We start from the raw sequence: 13390 nt of genomic DNA on the forward strand, positions 1-13390 counted from the left end.
ATATGACTGAGTCAACATGTGCATATTTGTTTAGCTTGTCAGTTACTCAAACCACCTTATTTAAAGGTTTTAGAACGGCCTTGTTTAAAGCGGTTGATTCTCAACTGGTCACGGCCCAAAAGTGGGTTGCAGGCTTTTGCCTGGGCAAGAAAATGTCAGGAGAAAAAAAATCAACAGTGTCATCCATTCACACTCCTTAACAGTAGATGGCAGCAGGCAACGAGTGACACCTGCCATTTCACACCACCGAAGCAGATATGAAGTGTTTGTTTACATATGAAACAGGTACAACACAGATGATATGAGATATGGGTTTCCTTGTATTTAGTAGGACAAAAACCTGGTGTTGGCACTTGAAAGCAGAATGTTTTCCAGTATTTGCCTTCGGTAATAAAACGAATCCAGCGCGAATCACATCTCGGTGATTTATGGAGTGTGTTTTTACGTTTCTGCCTCTTGTTACTTAAGAATTATGAAGGACCTGCTGTAAGTTTGGACAGATGTTAGGGAGCAAAGTGCAGATGTCACTGACCCATTCACCCATTCAGACAGATGAAATCATTCAGCATTGATTTGTTCATCAGTAAAGGTGGGGCTGGTTGAAATACCACCAGGTCGTTTGTCATTTCTTCACTGGGAACAATAGTCAAGTAACCAAAGCTGTCAAAGTGTAAAATGTCCTCTGGCTCGTAGCGGAGTGAAGCAGAAAGCAGCAGACGCATAACTATAGATAGCACATCAGAGTAAAACAGTTTGTTTATCCTGTGTGAATGCACCACGTCAAACATTTCCGAATCACATGACGTCCCCAGGTAACACTAATCCTGTGCAAATAGGGCTTAATGCCGTGATTAAGCTTTTTAAAAAGGCTGTTATAGAAAGACTTCTGCTTCTGCAGACTGAACGCTAGCGGTGAAAAATCCCTGACCATCCTCACATTCACCCTGACATACTGTATAACATGTGGTAAACCTGGGTGAGTTTTCTCCCAGTGTGGATGTGTCATTTAATATTTTGTATTTGCTGACAGTGAGTCACCATTTCTGCTGTGAAGGAAAACACTGTGGATGGGAGGAGTGAAAGAAATTAGACCCGAGCATGTCGGGCAGGAGGATTTAGGAATTTGGAAGGGATGATGTCTGCAAGATTTAGGTCCTCGAGGGGGGGTTGTTTGCATGTGTGAGTGTTTTTTTTGAGGGGCTCCATGTGAATGATGGCAAAAAAAAAGCTAGACATCTGTCTGCAAAGAGGAGGAGTCTTTCTGTCTGTCCACTACGCTCATTATTTGTCCTTCCTCTTCTTCTGTGTGAAACTTTGTGACTCGGTTGGTCAGAGTTCAAAGATGAAACTAGGAAGAGCGTTCCAGCTCCAGCTCTCACAGTTAAATAGGTCAAAAAGACCTTAGATTTAGGTTTACCTTTTTAATTTTGAACTTATTATTGGAATTTGCTCCAGATGGAGAGCGAAGGGCCGGATCGTAGGATTAGCAAAAGCGTAAAAGCATAAAATCACAATGACTGGATGCCATTAAAATCCTAAAAAGTAGTTGATTACAGAGTGGAAATGACTCACATTTGTTTAAGTCTGTGGGAAACTGACTTTCTGTGCTGTAGAAGACCTATAAATCATGTACTGCAGCAACTGTGGAGGATTCGATGTAGTGAGATTTAATGCAGATGATTCCTGGTGCCCACAAGATGGAGACAGAGCTACAGATTCAGATTCAGTCAGGAAGGATTCATTTGTTTGTGAACATTATTGAGGGGTTTTCCAAAAATTGCACCATGTCCTGGACAGAAGTCCAGGTGATGCGTATGTGTTGCTATGGTGTTAGCAGGGCTGCTCTCACTACACGTTCATTGAGCAGCTCTCTCACCCCATGACAAGGAAAGTTGAAGTGGGAGGGGCTTGTTCTTTTATATCAACGTTTGGGCAGAGGATGTACAGTCATGGTGCGGGACAGAATCGCTACTTTATGCACTAATCCAGTCTTATGTGTCTTATACTGTGACGCTTCAAACGTTATAGGGACGTGTGTTAATTCTAAAAAGAGCAGATGCTTAAAATGTACTGATATTGAGTTTACCCAGAATGCTTTGCAGCAGAGCTTTTTCAAATCCCTTTCTCAGCATGGATTTATCCAAGCCTGTGGCAGTGGCGCATGCACAGATTAATGCAAATGATGTGTAATAGTTAAAACATTGTGTGCAGTGTGTTCTGGGTTTGTTCTGCGGTTTTACTATCACATGACGATTAAGATGTATTTCCTTGTTCCCTTGTGTCTCCACTAGGTGGCTCTGCTCGGCTTGGACCTCTTATCTGCTGTAGTGACGAGGTTACAGGAGAGGTTTAGGGCCCATATAGGAACAGGTAAGCTTCAGTATGTTATTTAATAATTCACTTTCACATGGCTGCTTCTTCGGGTCTCTGATTTCAATCAACTGATAGTTTGCTCTAATTTCAGTGTTAAAGACAAAACAACAATGGTCAACTGGCCGTCTGCTGAACATGAATGTTTAAACCAGTGAAACCTTCTATCCTTCCTTATCTTTTACCACCATTCTCACCTCACTCTCACCTTCTGCTTGGTTGCTGGGTGCTCTCTGTGTTTAACTCCTCCTCTGTACTCTAGTTGAAATGAGAATTCCAATACCAATTCATATTCATTTTCCTGTTTCCCACCAAACAGCCCCACCCCTTGTGAACAATGTTAACACCAACATCTGATTGACTGATCAGATTAGATTAGATTAGATTCAAAGTTATTGGTATTCCACGTGTACAGATACAGAGCAACAAAATGTAGTTTAGCATCTAACCAGAAGTACAATAAGCAGTAAATACAAGTATGCATGTAGAATCAATAGTATGATACAATATAATATACATTTTTATTGCATATGGACAATATTTACATATGAAAGCCTATGTACAGGTGAGGTCATATATACATTGGAGTGAGCAAAATATACACAATGACTGGTTAAGCTACGATATTATACAGATAGGTTTGTAAAAGTAAGTAACTATGAACAGGAACTATAACATCACTTACATTAAAGGAAATGGGCAGATGATAAATTAGGTGACACAAATACAGATGAAGTGAGCACTAAATAATGAGCAGTAGCTACCTAATGGTACTTATTTCATTTCTTTTGTCCAGATCACAGCATTGAGAGAATATATATGTACTTAAATTAGACTTTCTGTCATCTTTCCCTCAGTTCTACCCAGCCTTATTGATCGATTGGGAGATGCCAAAGACCAAGTGCGAGAACAAGACCAAACTTTGCTGCTAAAGATCATGGAACAAGCAGCCACCCCGCAGGTATGAAGACACACACTGAGAGAGGTTATCTGTTTCATCACTTTAAAACTTGAGCACGACTTAAGGTGAATTTTTTTTGCCAGTTTAGAGCATTTTTTTGTGTTGTGTTCTCCTGAAAGTACACGTCTTCGTCTAAGCTCGTCTTACTTAAACTGCAGCTTGTTTTCGGTGTAATCAAAGTCCTTGCTCTAGTAAAAGCAAACGTTTCACCACAGTCCTCCCATATATAGTGAGTATACCTCACTTTTAATGAAAGTGTTCAGGGTTATTTAGTTTAAACAGTGTGACTGTATTCACAACATTTACACTGTAAAATGTGATGGTAGGTATTTGCTTTGTCACAGTTCTTAAAAAGAAATAACAGTTCGACTTATTTTTATTATGATCCAGTTGTGGCTATAATGTGTGTGCGTGTGTGTTGTTGCAGTATGTATGGGACAGAATGCTGGGAGGCTTCAAACATAAAAACAACAGGACCAGAGAAGGAGTGTGCCTTTGTCTCATCGCCACACTGAACACGTGAGCTCAATCCCTCCAATTAGCTCCAACTAGTTGTTTACTAACTGTCCTCCATAGGAATCATCTTTCAGTAATGGTTTTCATTTTTATTTTCATAATTAATAAGGAACCTTTCTATGAAATGTCCAATTCCTTGAAGTAAACAAACTAATTCTGACAATCCTTTTATGTGTCGCCTCCAGTTCATGTGTTCATTGAGCTGATATTTCTTCATTATCATTTTTTTTTTCCAGATATGGAGCTCAAGGCCTGACCCTGAGCAAAATAGTTCCCCACATATGTAACCTCCTGGGGGACCCCACAAGTCAGGTAAAAGCAGTCATACTTCTTCATCATCATCATACGGATACACAATAAAACAGGATGTTACATCGATGGTTATTTCATATAGTGAGATGAATTCCAAAACAAGAAACTCACTTAGAACAATTCAAAAAGTCTCCTCTCACTGCAGCGTAACACCAGCGCCACATATGTCAAATCCAGCAGAAGCATCAATGTTGATGCAGTAAAATGTCAAAAATATACATAGAAGATGTAAATATAATTGATTTTACTCACCAGAACTTAAGAAACTATTTAGAGTTTATAGTTGCTGACCTGGAAGTGGTGGACACACCCTCTCCCTGGCTGGGTCAGACTAAGAAGATCTGCAACCAAACTGATAGCCTCTCCTCCCTCCACCATCATGGTTGCTGGCCCTGACGTCCCACCACTGGTGGAAACAAACCCAGCACATTTGCAAAGGAAAACAAGTTAATGTGTTTGTGGCTTTGTGATCATCAGGTACGTGACGGGGCTATGAGCTGCTTGGTGGAGATCTACAGACACGTGGGGGAGAGGGTGAGGCTGGATCTCAGCAAGAAGGGCCTTCCTCAGTCACGGTACGGTAAAAGCCCAACATGTCCCCTCCTTTCTCACTGTGTCCATTTCACTTTCTCCGTTTCTTGAGTTTTTCCTTGTTTTGCTGTTTCATTTCTCACTAATGCCAGTGTTATTACCTCTCATGTTCAGACACAGAGGCAGCAGGTCATAGCAGACTTCATACAAGCTTCTCCCTCTACTGGAAACTTTACAAACTGCAGGCTTAGAAATCTGCTAAGGGAGATTCACTGCTCTTATCCATCCAGTCGTCCTATCTTATTTTTTTTATGCCAAAAAATGGTTTTCAGTCAACTTTGCCCTTCTCATCTTCAGACCTCCTCCACAATTCACCGCACAGCCGCAAGCTATAATACAGAAACTTGCTAATTTCAGGGTGAGCCTTTTTGAAGGTTAGTCCATCACGCAGGGCTGGATTTGGCAGCGCACACGTCTCAGCCGTCCTTGTTTTGGGTTCCCATAGATTTCCACCTAATTTTAGCTGGCCTGGATTATAATTACTTCAAAAACTAAACTGTGCTAGAGAATTAAATTCTCCTTCTCAACTGCTCGCTGGGGCATCTGTGAAACTTTAATTTGTGACAGATATTATAACACTTCCCTCATCTTTTGTAGTTTTATCATGTTTTTGCTTGTTTCCACATGATAATCTCTGTTTTCAGTCCTTTATTCTTTGTGTTTCATGTATTCCGACAGGATGTTTATGACATAACCTCCCAGCTTTTTTTTCTAGTCATACATGACTTGTCTTTTTTGTAATAGGCCTATAAACAAAGTACGAGAAGCTGTATTTCTTTCTTTATTACATTTTCCAGCAAACACGTAACCCTATTTTCTGTTACCTTTGCTGTCCTCTTTGTTGCGTTCTTCACTGGACCATATGTCTTTCTCTGTGTGTCTCTGACCTTACTGCCAGTTACTCATCTACGTGGCGGTTTCAGACGCGTCTATTTGGGTCTTGGCCGTCCCTGCTGCACGGAGCAGAGGGGGAGCATCTCACCTCTGCTGTGATGGACGGTGCAGTCGGCAGGCCCTAGGATCCTCTCTGCTGCCACTGTCTGCCACTTCCTCTCGTCTTGTGTTTTCCTGGCTCTCTGCGTATTTATCACCACATTTTTTTCTCCCTCTCTCTCTGTCACCTCTCATAGGTTGAATGTAATCTTCGGCAAATTCGATGAAGTCCAAAGATCCGGGAACATGATCTCATCTTCTGGCTCAGGTGAGCGCTGTGCGTCGTCGCCGCTGTTGCCTCCTGTGCAACCTCCTGCTTTGCTTTTGACATCAGCCTCGCTCACCTTTGCTTCTGTACGGAAAGGCCTTTCACCATTTAATGATGTTCCAGCAACAAAACACATTCAACAAGTTCAAGAGCACATATTCAGAAAATGCTTGGTGGTTTATTTTGGTTCACTCAACACTGTTGTCACATCCAGCTCAGTGGGAAATGGAGAAAATCACTCGGCGTAATACGGAAGGAACTGAGGACAGTCTGTGGCTGTGGAGCAGCTCGTGGTTGTTTGTCATGTGGCCGAGACTGAAAACGGCTTCATCATTCAGAGCCTCATTTTTGTCACATTGTCAGCCATTTCCCTCCCGTGTTACCACTCCCCTTTGTGTGGCGCTACGTCCGTGTGTGCCAGCTTCAGTTAGACTGTAGTCTCGGCGCGTACTGAATGTGGAAATGGAAAGTGGGGTGTAAGCCAGACGGGCAGCCCGGGGCTAGAGGGGATGAGTTTTCACCACAGGAGGCGGACGTCCACTGGAGCTTCCAGATGTCCCTCTGAGGAGCCAACGACTAAAAACAGACACCCAGAGGCATCCCTGTAACCAAGTAACTGTATGAGGATAGACGAGGCTAGAGCAGTTACTGTGAATGTGCAGATGCTTCAGTGTTTTTAAGAGATAGCGGTTTGTGACTTTCGTTGCTCAGACACACTTCAGACACAGCTGACCTCCCTGCAGGGAGAACACATTCGACATGCATCAGTATTTCAAAAGAGTCTGGGACACCCACTCTCAGCTCCTGCTCATTCAGTCCCTCGTTTAATAGGCGGTTCAGACTTCTGCGTTAAGCTGACGTATGAACTAACGGCGTGACGAAAAGTCGTGAACTGTGCTGAATCCATTCCCTATGTGTATACACCTCACTGCTGGTGCCTGCTGTCAAAAGAAAACCACTCAGCTGTTTTCCTGCTTTTTTAACCTGTCATTTATTTTAACAACACACTCTGATCTGAGGCTGCTGTCCAGTAGAGTCCTTCTGGTTTGTCACCGTGTAATTGTCGTTGTCATGGTAAACGTTTCTCAGGTAGAGGACCTTTAGATCGTGCTCCTGTGTGTATTTCTGAAGTCTGAAATTTCTTTTCTTTTTTAATTTCACTTGAAGGACGCTGGCATTAGATAGGGACGGGCAGGCAGGGTCTAACAAAGTCTGATGTTTACATTATGGAAAGTGTCACACTTGGAATTTTTGGAAACTGGCCAATTCTGAAGGCTGAAAGTCCAGATATCTAGATCTAGACCGACTCCTCTGACAGGAAAAACACTACATCTTTTCATGAACAAAAATCCCTGTAACTGTGTAGGAGATGTACAGTTTTAAATTCTGAACATGACAATAAAAGATGGATTTTCTTTCTCTGTGCCTTCCCTCCCAGTCACCTCTGCTGATTTTCTTCTTGTTACTAAGTAAAGCATCTTAACAGTCATGTGGAAGACTTGGAGGACTATGTAAACATGAGTCACATTAGCAGTTATTAGACGCTCAGTCACCTTCTCTTTTTCACATCTGTGCTGAAATTGACTTAGCGACAGCCGAGAATGTCTGGTGCTAACGCGGAACTGTTAGACCTACAGCTTAGTTTGACAGTTATGCTAACATCTCCAAAATAAACTCTGTGCACAGGAGAGAGGAATGCTAGAGAGAAGGGGGGATATGCCGTGTAAAGTTAATGACTTTCTATATGACTACGGATGAGATCCTTCAGAATTGGGGAGGATTTAAAAACACACAGTTACCTCAAATTCTATTGACAAGGCGACAAAAAGGGTGCACGGGCGTGAAATTATGAATAATCTGCCTGCGCACGAGTAAATGATCCACATTTGCACCATCTGATGCAGCTCGTGGTGGTGAGATGGAGACGGAAGGACACACGTGAGGAGGGGGAGGACGGTAGAGCTGGAGGTAGACGAATAGGGAGAGGGAGCAAAACAAAACGGCCATTTCTGTAGCACTACTGAGGTAAACAGTGGTGGAGATACAAGGCACAGACCACAGAGAGAGAGAGAGAGACAGTGCAGCATTCCTCTTCCCACTTCAGTGCTGAAGGCAGCTCTGCATCATGACAGCTGGAGAAGGTAAGACTGGATACAGGATGAGTTTTCAGTTTGTGTCGCACAGATTTGAATGGCTCATAGATTATCCATCCTCCTCGTGGTAGCGCGTTTGTTTGTGCTTGTGTAGTGAGGGCTGGTTGATGAGGAGAACTCTTATGTAATCTTCCTCCCACACTGTTTCAATTGTGTTGTGACTCAGTGCTGCTAAATAATATAGCTGGTTGGTGCTGAGAGTGGAGGCACTATCTGTCCTTTCTTGACACTTCAATCAATAGGTGACTGAATTATTTAGAGGTGAATATTTTGTGGCGTATTTTTTTTTTTTTTTGCAGTATTTCTGGTGTTTTTGTTGTTTCATTCCGTGGCTCTTGTTGATGTGTTCTGTGGAAACCATCTATTCTTTTCAGCTGCGCAAGCATCGGCTCTCCCAAAGAGTCTCAACACACTGATCTCAACCGAGACGATGAGGCATGAGTACAAGTATAAACTCTGTAAACTTCCTTTTGTTTTGAAGTTTACCTACAGCTATGTAGGTGGAACTGTTGTACTGCTTAAAGAACATTCAGTTCATGGCCAAATCAGTCCCTTATTCATAAAATAGTTTTGAGAAAATGGAACAGCATCATGTACTAGTATATATTTATATACATTACCTGCTGTGTTTGCTGAAAAAACTCTTTCTCTGTCTTTTATGAACTCAATCAAAGTGAATGTCTGGGTCTGCAGATTTACTGTAATCAGCAGGATTAGGATTATTATTGCAAATGCTTGCTCAGACCATAAACCTAGAATGATGCCTAATCCTAAAATTAAAAGTGCCTCTCAGTGTTTAGATCAGAATAGCAAGAATGTCATTGAGGTAATTTGTCTGGTGCAAAACACTGAACAGAGCATGGAGATAAGATTAAATGGTACAAAATAGTTTAGTTTTAGATAATCAGCAGTCTAAACCCTCAAGATATCACATTTTGTGTCGTATAAAAGAGAATAGATGAAACTAAATGATCAAACTATCAGAAGGGGTTTGAATGATTTGTAGGAACTGCTGTTATTTATGATGCTTTACAACATTTTAGATTTGATGCCCCCTAACCCTAACATGTTTGCAGACCAGCGGTACCATGTGGAATGAATTGGGAGCATTAAATGCAGCCCAGCAGTGGGTGAATAGGGTAAAGGAGTACGCCCAATTTAGTGGTTTCTCTTAAATAACAGAGCTCCGGTTACTTCAAGTTTCCATGGCTGTAGGGTCGGTCTGTATCAGCGTTCACCCATTTATAACAAATCAATGCATAATGCAAACTGAAGCTTCAAACTGAGGCAATATTTAAAACCACAAAGGCGCTCGGCCAGCAGCCTCATCTTAAAACGGAGAAGTTGAATATGGGTGGTTTGTTGTAGCTACAGTCTATCAGACAATGAGTTCTCAGTCTCTGCAACACAATCTATGAACTCCTTTATACTCCCAAGGCTTTTTTTTGTGTTTGTATTTGTGTGTGTGTGCGCAGGCTTCCTTCGGTGTCCTCATTTTCAGTGCCTCACTGTTACATAAACATTGCGGACACAGCAAGTCTGTCCTGTCCCCAGTGTTCAGCTGTGACGAGCAGCAACCCCAGCACATCTAACGGGTCACCTTCAGCTCTGTCTTGTCAGTGGGTTTAGGTACTCATATTGACACACCCATCGAACTTTATTTTATGTTTTAAAAGATAACGCAAATGATAGGAGTCCCTGTTTCATGTAATGTGTCAGCCATTTCTGCTAATGTCATGGATTCGCACATAGACTGTATATAAATATGGACAACCCATCTCCACTTCCTTGCATTGGCCAAATTGATGGTGCCATTTTTTAATTTTGGAGCCAGAGTCTGATCAGTACGGTCCACCGCTCTACCTCCACCAGGTACAAAGAAATGTTAGATTATACACTGTACTTGTTTTTTAAAATATTTTTTGCAACTCTCGCGGTCCCATGGGAGCGCTTTATGGAGAGGTTGGCGTGGCAATTGGAAGTTGCTATTATGTCAGGTCCTGTTTCTATAGCATCAAATAACTAAAACAAACGTATCCAAAACAGTGACACATTTAAACAGGCATCAACATTGTATTAATTAAAATGACTCAAACCTACACAGGAAAAAAAAAAAAAGAAATTTTTTTGAATATATTTAGTGTTTTGGCCCAAGTCCCATCCACTAGCATAGAGTAGGTGGAGCTTATGACCTATGCTGCAGCCAGTCACCAGGGGGAGCTCTGTTTGCTTTGGCTTCAGTTTTGACTTCACGCAGTTGTGCTGTCCATCTTTATACTATCTATTATTTGGCATGGCACAAGTGCTGACATGCTGCGTACATGCAGACACATGCAGGAAAGAGTTAACAACAGTGGGTGAGGGGGAGAAAAAAGGGATGAATGTGGAAGAAAGAATGTTTTTTCTAAGGAAGCCTTTGATCATCACACACTCTGCTTTGCAGAGAGATTAACGCCTTCTTATGCATTGTTGGTCTGTGTATCTGCTCCCATTGGCTGTTTCGCAGTGCGAAGGAGGCTTTGGCTTTAAAGCACTGAAGAAACCCTTTTTCTGTTTATGAATAGTTCCAATTCTTGATGTTATTTATATCTTGGAAAAAATGAGATTGAAATATTTATTTTGCACTGTTAGATGTCCGTTGTTATTTGTTACAGAAATGTACTATTACCATGTAAATTAAAGTCTAATATTATCTATTTATATTCACCTTTAGGTTCCTAACCTAGCATTTCAAAGTTGCTAATTAATGATAAAAGTAATGATGAAGGTATGTATATCTCCTTTAAGAGGGGGACTTGCAGACGCCTCTGGTCAATAACCAGCTGAGATGAGACCAAAACTGTGAATGTGGCACTTTATATGCAGCAAAGAGACATAGTACGACATGTAGCCAGGCTGCTGAATGATGTGACTGTCCTCCTTGTGCCCTCTGCCAAGTGAAAAGTGTGAGTAGTTCTTCTGCCCATGTGACTCTGAGGGTTAAAAGGAGTCTTTTCTGAGTAGAAGAAGTGAAGCAGTGGCCTCTTTGCCAGGGCACAGACTAGAGCACTGATGCTCATACATCAAATTATTTGGCAGAGTTTTTTTGTTAATGAATGTACTCTTTCTCTATTTCTGTCTGGCTGCTTAGAAAATGATTTGTACACTGCAGGGAATTGATGGAGCATTAAGGCTCTTTTAAAGTACTGCAGGATATAGATACCACACATAGCCTATGTCAGTGCCAGACATTTATACTATATCTATAGTCAGCGCTGTGTCTTTTTTGATAGTCAGGTTAATTTTTGTTTCTGCTTCACTTTTGACAATGGCTACTGAAACTTAGCACAGGTCCTCTGTGGGTGCTCCTCTCGGTAGGTGTCTCATGTAATGCTGTAATCCTTCATGTCTGGCCTTGTTGTAATGCTGTTGGTGTGATGCCAGTACAGGTCCTGGAAACAAATCTGGGGCTGATTGTTTGCAGTTCCAGATTTGAGAGAAATGCTTTTTATGGCACCATGTGTTCAGATCACACTGAATAGCACAGTCACATATTTATTATATATACTGTATTCATATTTCCCTTTTCAGTTTCTCTTCTGTTCCTCCTAAATGTAATTTTGGTTGAAACAGCTCAGATTGGTTGTCAGTTTCTGTTTCCCCTCTACACTTGTGATGTGCAGTGCTGCAAGGGAGGAAGGAGAGAGTCGAGTCATGGCCTCTACATTTTTCTCCCCTGCTGTTTTTTTTTTTTTTGTCTCTTGAGCTGGATTACTCCTGCGGTTACCTACTGTTCATCAGTGAGAAATCCAAGACAAATAATGCAGAGCATGTTAAGATTCACAAGCCTTATTAAGGTAAATAGACCACCTTTTAATACTGCCTGCTTATTCATGCTGAATTAATTCATAATACCACTGAATTAATTTATTATTCATCCAATTAACAGACTGAACCAATTATAATAAAATACTAATATTTTAGGTAGAGTTGAGAAGGAAATGATCATAGATGGTTTTGAAAGCATATGTATAAGGCTAACTACACTATGTACTATGTAAAAGTCTGGAGCAAAAATTGCAAATATTGTAACAGTCTGATAAAAGCAGCACCATAAGTCCAGCTTCTTTTCAGCTGAGTTCATCCACATGTGGTGCACTGAGCAGGTTTGCCAAGAGGGAAAGCATCAGTCAGCCTTTACTTGTCAGCTGGAAGTAGCAAGTCGATTCCCTGCCTCTATGAAGTCTAAGTGACACAGCCAGCTCATTGTCTTCAGAATGAGCAAGGCTACAATAAACTGTCTCTGTTCAGTCTGTGTGCTGTGGTTACAACACACCCGCAATGAACGACCGCTTTTCCTTTGGTTGAAACATGGCAGTTTGGAGAATGTTGTCTCAGATTTCCTCATGTATTTCTTATACCAAGAAAGATGGAACAGTAGTTCCAGTCGGCTACAACTCTTATTCCGTGTTCATTAAAGAACCATGAATAGAATACATATATAAAAATATACAAATAAACCACATACTACAAATAACGTTTTGGAGTGTGTGACTTCACAGTTGCTTCATTTCACAAGCAGTGCGGTAACATTTCAGGATCTTAACATTGTGATGACATGAAAACTGAGATTTGCACTTTAGATTCCAGATCTAATAGGTCTGAAGTGTTTAATACTTTTGTTTGAAAAGCTTTGTGAAACATTTGCCTTCTGGTTTTTGCTCTATAGCAACAGCTGACAGCTGATATCTGTATCTGTACAGAGAAACAACAAAAGTTAAAAATCTCTCAGTACAGATTTCAAGACCAAGTTCAAGTCCTCATGTCATATGATTAGGAAACGCAACCAGTTTTATCTTCAGTCCCCATGTTCACACATGGAATTAGAGACCAATTAGAATCCTAAATAACATTTTCAGTACTTGTTGTGAATCTTGTGCAGACAGTGAGAGCCTGAACTGAGTAAACCCATGATTATCTCCAAAGGATGTGTCTACCTCTTTGAGATTTGTTTCCTATGCTTTACTGTAGCCGTGTTCAGTTGCTGTTTGTCCATGGGTCTTCCTGCCTTCAGTTCAGCAAGTGAAATGCTGAAATAGTTGTTTTTTAGGTTATTGTATTGAAATGTGGAGCACGGGCTCAAACAGCAGAATTCATTGGAATGCTTCTGTCACATCATCAATAAACAAACTGACCAGAGTTACTGGACACTATAATAATACACATGGCATTGCACTGCGTCCACCATGTTTTGCAGATGATATTGTGTGCTTCGTATCATAAGCCATTCTAAGTCCTCTCCATACG

At 41.3% G+C, this 13390-nt stretch overlaps 1 protein-coding gene and 1 non-coding gene across 40 annotated transcripts in view; one reads left to right on the forward strand and one right to left on the reverse strand.

The window, feature by feature from the left end:
* The window catches only part of clasp1a (cytoplasmic linker associated protein 1a), a 74418-nt gene that overhangs the window by 23557 nt on the left and 37471 nt on the right, over nucleotides 1–13390 (forward strand). For 38 of the 39 annotated variants that reach the window (XM_047601796.1, XM_047601802.1, XM_047601810.1 and 35 more), the window contains exons 3-8: nucleotides 2292–2370; nucleotides 3228–3331; nucleotides 3759–3850; nucleotides 4084–4159; nucleotides 4637–4734; nucleotides 5881–5951. In XM_047601796.1, the coding sequence (XP_047457752.1) occupies nucleotides 2292–2370; nucleotides 3228–3331; nucleotides 3759–3850; nucleotides 4084–4159; nucleotides 4637–4734; nucleotides 5881–5951 (520 nt within the window). Of the gene's footprint in view, nucleotides 1–2291; nucleotides 2371–3227; nucleotides 3332–3758; nucleotides 3851–4083; nucleotides 4160–4636; nucleotides 4735–5880; nucleotides 5952–7847; nucleotides 8093–13390 lie in introns of those variants that run through there. The other variant, XM_047601829.1, reaches the window with a different exon arrangement.
* Nucleotides 1767–1893, reverse strand: LOC125018300. The gene has a single exon (XR_007113933.1). It is a non-coding gene; the product is annotated as a U4atac minor spliceosomal RNA (small nuclear RNA).

This window comes from Mugil cephalus, chromosome 12 (assembly GCF_022458985.1).
Source record: "Mugil cephalus isolate CIBA_MC_2020 chromosome 12, CIBA_Mcephalus_1.1, whole genome shotgun sequence".
Taxonomy (NCBI): Eukaryota; Metazoa; Chordata; class Actinopteri; order Mugiliformes; family Mugilidae; genus Mugil; species Mugil cephalus.